The sequence below is a fragment of the Salvelinus alpinus genome, chromosome 33 (assembly GCF_045679555.1).
Source record: "Salvelinus alpinus chromosome 33, SLU_Salpinus.1, whole genome shotgun sequence".
NCBI classification, from domain to species: domain Eukaryota; kingdom Metazoa; phylum Chordata; class Actinopteri; order Salmoniformes; family Salmonidae; genus Salvelinus; species Salvelinus alpinus.
This window is the reverse complement of record NC_092118.1, coordinates 30621694-30629449: the sequence shown is the minus strand read 5'-3', so window position 1 is coordinate 30629449 and position 7756 is coordinate 30621694. Positions and strand designations below refer to the sequence as shown.

At 39.9% G+C, this 7756-nt stretch overlaps 1 protein-coding gene across 1 annotated transcript; it reads right to left on the bottom strand.

The window, feature by feature from the left end:
• Positions 1-763: 763 nt before the first annotated feature.
• Positions 764-2771, bottom strand: LOC139562933 (uncharacterized). The gene is made up of 2 exons (XM_071381116.1): positions 2676-2771; positions 764-2109 (listed from the first exon to the last, which is right to left on the bottom strand). The coding sequence occupies exon 2, from the start codon at positions 2084-2086 to the stop codon at positions 1199-1201; it is 888 nt and encodes a 295-aa protein (XP_071237217.1). The 5' UTR covers positions 2087-2109; positions 2676-2771; the 3' UTR covers positions 764-1198.
• Between the last annotated feature and the right edge of the window lie 4985 nt (positions 2772-7756).

The following is a 7756-nucleotide window of genomic DNA, read 5'->3' as shown; positions in this document are numbered from 1 at the left end:
GTGTGACTGGCTACGACGTAAAGCAGGTGTGTGTGTGCTTCAAAGATTCATTCATTCATTGTAATGATATTCCGGAATTGGACACTTGGGCACTTGCCATTTTCGCTTCTTCTTCTTCTTATAATAACAAAAAAACGTTAAAACAAAAATATATATAATAATTATTCAAAATATATAATTTTCAGACATATGGAACCCCCCTCATCTCCCCCTGTGTAGATAATTGCTCCCAGTGAGTGTACTCGGTGGCTCCATCTTGGCCTCCCTGTCCACCTTCCTGCAGATGTGGATCAGTAAGGATGAAAACACAGAGGCTGGATCCTCCATCGTACCAGTGGAAGATAAATAGCCCCATAACATAAATGATCCACCACCATTTCTTTACAGTAGGAATGTGGTTATTTTCTGTTTATGCATCCTTCTTTCAACAACAAACCCAACACTGGTGTGCGTGAACAAAGAGATCTATTTCATGTCATCCAAGAAAGTTTATCAGATCTAGGATCAGCTTCCCCTTCCCCAATCATAAGTGCAAATCTGACCAAAGATCAGTGTCTAGGGTCAACATCACCCTACTCCTTAACACACCAACCCATGACCTTCCACTCTTGTGACCTTTGACACCCACCGTCTTAAAAACCCTCTCGTTGGCCACAAATACGAGTATAAGACGAGTCAACAACATTATTTGGACATGAGTTAATAGAAAAGGAACTTTTAAAAGTGAGATTTTCACTGGGGAGTTATTTAAAAAGGTACAACGTTCAGATTTGCAAAGCTTTCTTTATTGATGAACAGACTGGGATTCTCAGTGTTACACAGAAATCATAATTTTACTTTATTTCTATTGCTGTACTAAAGCTTTTCCAAAGTCACATTTGACACAATGAGATATACCTTACAACCCCTTGAAATAGTCAGAAAAAATATAAATCTGCTGCTAAAATTTTATAGTAAAACTGAATACCATAATTATTGTGGATTGATTGGAAAGAACATTACAGTCAACCTCAAAACGTTCCTTAATGATCTATGACAGTGACTTTATGACACGAAAGCTAACATTTAGTGTCATTTAATTATTACATTTTTTGTCGGAAAGATATTTTTTTAAACAGAAAATAGACAGAGAAATTGCCATGCACAAGCTAACATCTTGCACATTTTTAGTCTGACACTTCCTCTCCACCTCAGGTTTTTACTTTCCATTCCAGAGGAAGAGGGGCACACCGTTGTTGCCAGTATTCAGACTTTTTTTGATGAAAACCAAGCCGGCCTCCTCATAAGGAACATCTGCCTTGTGGTTGGATGTAACGGTCAAGGCCTTGATAGGGAGAGATCCATCTTTCTTCAGCCAGACAAACACTGGCTGACCGGATGTTCCCTCGTTGAGGTTAACATTCACCACGGAGAAACCACGCTGCTGTAGGCTGAAATCCTGCTCATGGTTGATGGAGACATCCATCTTGATGACCCCGCTTTTGTTATCGGTGGATTGGCGATACCAGAGGAAGATCCAGTTTCCTCTAGCACCTCTATTGAGATCTTCATCCATCCGGATGTAGCCCTCGTTGAAAAGGTTGATGTCTTCTTGGAATGAGGTGGTGGCAGCAACATCGCAGATGTAGGTCACACTCTCTCTCTTCACCCAGAGGTAGATGTAATCTCCTGAGTTACCGCGGTTTAGATCACACGGTAGCCTTTCCCAGCCGTGTTTGAATTGAGAGGCCTCTGCATTCACATCAGTGATGAGTAGCAGATCAACAATGGGAATGCCGTACTTAGGGCTTGTACCACTAGAGTACCACAGCTGGATGACATTTCCCTTTGCTCCAGAGTTGAGGTTTTCTGGGAGCTCAGTGTACCCTGCACTCCTCGGGCCATCTTTCATTTCCTCAGTGAATGAAAACTGGACTCTGGTGATGGGTTCTTCATTGCCCTTTTTGTACCACATGTAAACTATGGTGGTGGATGAATTGCCTTGGTTGAGGTTAACATCCATCATGTGAAAGCCTTGCCCACGAAGCTGTTGCTCCTTTTCAGAGCTAGTGGAGATTGCAATATCTGTGATGTATTTAGAAGCCATTTTGTGTAGTTGGAGACAAGCGTCTGTAAAGTACAAATACATAGTGACATTGGTCAACACCTCATATGAAGCAAGAAACGACACTAAATACACCAAAGACCAGGACATTTGATAAGTATAAAATATGAAATAATTAACGGCTAGCTTTTTTAAGCATTTTCTCCAGGTGTTCTAAAGGGGAAACATGGCTTATCAAAATGATGACTTCAAGGATGCACGAAAAATGCCCTGAACAGATACTAAAACAGAAACATGGGCTCGGCTGAGTCAAATTAATTAATTATACAAATATATTAAATTATAAGTTAACTGAATAAGAAACACTACAACACATAATCACATAAACCAGGAGTGGTAACAACGCCCCCTAGAGTACAGCATTGATCACATATCTGTTTTGCGCCTCAGTTTTTTCATCAATTATGATCTAAATTGAAGACTATGATACTTTGATCATCTGAATCAGGTGTTATGGGGCTAGTGGAGCAAGTGTGCAACCTATTATTCTAACACCACCCTGCCCTTTAAAGTAACACACAGACATACTCATATTCACATCAGAACTCTTGATTGCAAGTCATTTCTTTACCAGTGATGTTGTGTTCTTCCTCTGTTCTGGAGTGTCAGACGTCTCTGGGAGAAAGTGTCTTCTCTAGGAGAAAGTGTCTTCTCTGGGAGAAAGTGTACACATCAGAGAGCTGAGTGTCTCTTTTACACAGTTTATCCAGTTAAGGTGGCAAATTATTAACCTGTCAGAGTTCTACAGAATACATATTACTAGGAACTGTATCTTTCCTCCTCCTCAGACCACACCCATCCTCTAGTCATGTCTCAACCTGTCCATCCAGTACCCAGTACGTTGGAATCCATAGAGGTGAAACTGCCACTTCAGTTTGCGATTTACAACAAAGACATTCATTCAAACAACGAAGACAAAATAAAATTGGTTGAACAGCATTCCACATGATTCCCCTCACAATAGAACAGCAGAGTATGTACTATGATGTATTTATTTTATTTACATATACATCTTCTTTTAGATGGTAGTTCATATTTAATATTGCAGAGAGATTGTGGCCTCTATCAATGTAATTATCTGCACCATTTCCAATCCCCCATATATATATGTTTTATTATATTTTCTTACTTTATTATTTTCCCCTAAGCCTACCACCCCACCCCAAATTGGAGTAAACTAATGGACAACTCTACTTCCAGCTTACACAAAATATAAACCTTTTACATTAGTTATCTCTTTCTGTCCCACCATTAAGCTACTCAAAACTCCTCCCATCTATCTCTGAAGAGCATCACGTTTTGTATTTGCCATATATTTTCAACTGTGCTGTGACGTTTTCAGAAGGTTCTGAATCTTTCTATTCCCATAGTTTCTACAGATTGTACATTAAAGATAAACATTTAGCTAAGAGTATGTATTATTATATTATTGATTGATTGACTATGACTTTTTAAATCACCCAGCAGTGCTATTTGCAGCGTTAGCTCCAGGTAAATGTTGCAATTCTTCAGCCATTCCTGAACGTGTGACCAAAAACAAGCTACATATGGGCAGAACCAAAATAAGTGATCTAATGATTCTGTCTCTTCGCAACACATTCTGCTGAGCTGGGATGGTTGTATCCCCCATATATATTACACTCTACTGGTTGCAATCATTTTGTATAATAATTTAAATTTAAAAACTCTACGTTTTTAATCCAGCGTTATTTTATGTACCAGTTAATAAACCATGTTCTATGGAATCGGTACATTGAAAATCTCTTCCCCACATTTTTGCAACCTGTATGGCACAGCTGTACATTTTTTCGTCCTTAAATGGAACTGGTAAACTTTTGTATTAATCAGGGAAGGCCAACTCAAGCTATCTCACAGAGCAGTAGAGCCTAGCTAAAAGCTAGGCTATACTGTAGCTAGCAACCACCACTTAATAATTAAAATAAAATGTTGATACCATTGCAATAAACTAAAACGGCAGGCAACACTCAGAAAGTATAATTGGGGTATCAGTCTACTCAGTGACACCCACAGAACACATATTTGTGTAAGCTCTTCACAGTTATGTTCTATGGGTGTCGCTGAGTAGACTGATACCCATTTTTAAAATGTAAGTCTGCCGTCAATGCAATTCTGAAATCTATTACATCTAAAGTAGGATTTCAACTGATTTTTTATTTGTCAGATTAACTGATCATTGTCTTTTGTTGAATGTATATTTATATACTGTATATATATACAGTATATAAAAGACAATGATCAGTTAATTTGACAAACAAAAGTCAGTTGACTTTATATATATATATATACAGTATATGTGTGTGTATGTATAACAACATTCCAACCTTTACATGCTTCTAGTCCAAATATGGCATGATTACACTATTTGTATTCAATTACATCGCTTTCAATGAGAGTCTTTTATTTTGAAGGCAAACCAAAACTTACACTGTAGAGCACTGTAGAGTTTTTGATTCCCACAGGGGACCAGTATGAAAAAAGTATTAAAATATATATACGTCGCTCTGGATATGAGTGTCTGCTAAATGATTAAAATGTAGCTTTCCTACTACATTCCCATTAAAGTGAAACATCATATGACATTTGATCAACCAAGAAATTTGATCATATTACTCCAGTGCTAGCTTCCCTACACTGGCTTCCTGTTAAGGCAAGGGCTGATTTCAAAGTTTTACTGTTAACCTATAAAGCGTTACATGGGCTTGCTCCTACCTATCTTTCCGAGTTGGTCCTGCCGTACATACCTACACGTACGCTACGGTCACAAGACGCAGGCCTCCTAATTGTCCCTAGAATTTCTAAGCAAACAGCTGGAGGCAGGGCTTTCTCCTATAGATCTCCATTTTTATGGAATGGTCTGCCTACCCATGTGAGAGACGCAGACTCGGTCTCAACCTTTAAGTCTTTACTGAAGACTTATCTCTTCAGTAGGTCATATGATTGAGTGTAGTCTGGCCCAGGAGTGTGAAGGTGAACGGCTCTGGAGCAACGAACTGCCCTTGCTGTCTCTGCCTGGCCGGTTCCCCTCGCTCCACTGGGATTCTCTGCCTCTAACCCTATTACAGGGGCTGAGTCACTGGCTTACTGGTGCTCTTTCATGCCGTCCCTAGGAGGGGTGCGTCACTTGAGTGGGTTGAGTTACTGACGTGATCTTCCTGTCTGAGTTGGCGCCCCCCCTTGGTTTGTGCTGTGGTGGAGATCTTTGTGGGCTATACTCGGCCTTGTCTCAGGATGGTAAGTTGGTGGTTGAAGATATCCCTCTAGTGGTGTGGGGGCTGTGCTTTGGCAAAGTGGGTGGGGTTATATCCTTCCTGTTTGGCCCTGTCCGGGGGTATCATCGGATGGGGCCACAGTGTCTCCTGACCCCTCCTGTCTCAGCCTCCAGTATTTATGCTGCAGTAGTTTGTGTCGGGGGGCTAGGGTCAGTTGGTTATATCTGGAGTACTTCTCCTGTATTATCCGGTGTCCTGTGTGAATTTAAGTATGCTCTCTCTAATTCTCTCCTTCTCTCCTTCTTTCTCTCTCTCGGAGGACCTGAGCCCTAGGACCATGCGTCAGGACTACCGGGCATGATGACTCCTTGCTGTCCCCAGTCCACCTGGCCTTGCTGCTGTTCCAGTTTCAACTGTTCTGCCTGCGGCTATGGAACCCTGACCTGTCCACCGGACGTGCTACCTGTCCCAGACCTGCTGTTTTCAACTCTCTAGAGACCGCAGGAGCGGTAGAGATACTCTTAATGATCGGCTATGAAAAGCCAACTGACATTTACTCCTGATTATTATTTGTGAACATTTATGAACATTTGAACATCTTGGCCATGTTCTGTTATAATCTCCACCCGGCACAGCCAGAAGAGGACTGGCCACCCCTCATAGCCTGGTTCCTCTCTAGGTTTCTTCCTAGGTTTTTTGCCTTTCTAGGGAGTTTTTCCTAGCCGCCGTGCTTCTACACCTGCATTGCTTGCTGTTTGGGGTTTTAGGCTGTGTTTCTGTACAGCACTTCGAGATATTAGCTGATGTACGAAGGGCTATATAAAATAAACTTGATTTGATGATATCATGATTCTGGGAATCAATTACCTATTGGCAAGGAAATGTGATAAGCACGTAGTCGCAGAAAGTAAGGGTGCTGCAGCACCCCCTAAAAAATCTGAATAAAAAAAAGATTCATAAAAAATGTATTTATATTTTTTTACAAATTCTCACCACCCCCACCCACAAGCTACTGTACTTCCCGCGGCTATGGATAAGCATGATGGCTTTGCCGTTTGTGAAGAGAATAAAATACTTTTATCCTATTGAGACATGAGAAGGGCGCAAGACAAGTATAGCTGGAGCGTACCTGACTGGTAGGACTTAGCATGAATAATCATTGAAAATGGTGAAAAACATCTCCTACTACAATCTAATAAAAGTTAGGTGAGAAAATAATGGTTAATACAGCTATTATGAGATCCATTTGAGTCGAATTAATATTGTAATGCAAAACATTTTGATTGCGAAACGTTGCGATCTTGACGGATGATTCATTTTTGTAAATTTTTAACCTATATAATTAATTATTCAAATTGACTGAAACATAAAATTATGGCTGATAGTACATTTGTTGAAAGTAATGAGCATTACAAACTAGAAACATTGAGATAAGACAGATATTGTACACTTCTCTCCAGCTGTTACTTCTAACCCAAGCACCCCCTGCAGGTACAAAAGTAACATTGCAGTAGTTCTGTTCTTGGTCTATTTAATTTAAACTTATTTACCATAGAAATTAAATTAAAGTTGCTCTATCAATCTCTGGGTAGTAAGGAAAAAAACTAAAAAGTGTATATTTTGTCCCGGTCCTCCCCTAGCCTGAATGGTAGCATAACCATCCATCCACATACCAAAACAAATGCTGGAAACAGAAAAACAACAGAGTTCTGGTTTGGAGTTACAGTAAGAGAGAGCATTCATTTTCTATTTACATTCAGACACACGGGACGGGCTAGAAAACCTAATCTGCCAGGGTGCATCTGAAAACAGATCGTCTACTGTACAGGGGGTCAGTAAAAAAATGAAAACAGGGTGAAACACCTGCGCGAAATTCAAAAATACTAAATTCAAATATTTAACATACTTGAAAATATATGTGTTATACATCAAAATAAAGCTTAATTGTAAATCCAGCCACGGTGTCAGATTTAAAAAAAAAAAATTTCTTTCTTTCGGGATATGTATACTGAGTATGTTCACATCCCCGTCAGACCATTTTATTGGTAAACTACACGGTAATGTAAAAGTTGCATGTTTTAGTGATCCAATACGTAATATAGTACATAATATGGTTTTAATCCAGAGGTTAGAAAAGTATCCAGATCCTCTATGATGCTGTGGAGGGTTTCTAATTGTGTATTTAAAAGAAAACATGAATCATCAGCGTACAATGACACTCTAAGAAGAGGGGCGGGGGGTATGCCTTATGATTAACGAGACGTGGTGTGATCATAACAACATACAGGAACTCAAGTCCTTCTGCTCACCTGACTTAGAATTCCTCACAATCAAATGTCGACCGCATTATCTACCATGGGAATTCTCTTCGATTATAATCACAGCCGGATATATTCCCCCCCAAGCAGACACATTGATGGCC

Excerpts from the sequence above, each read along its gene's own strand:
- LOC139562933 (XM_071381116.1), bottom strand. The coding sequence starts at position 2,086 with ATGGCTTCTAAATACATCACAGATATTGCAATCTCCACTAGCTCTGAA.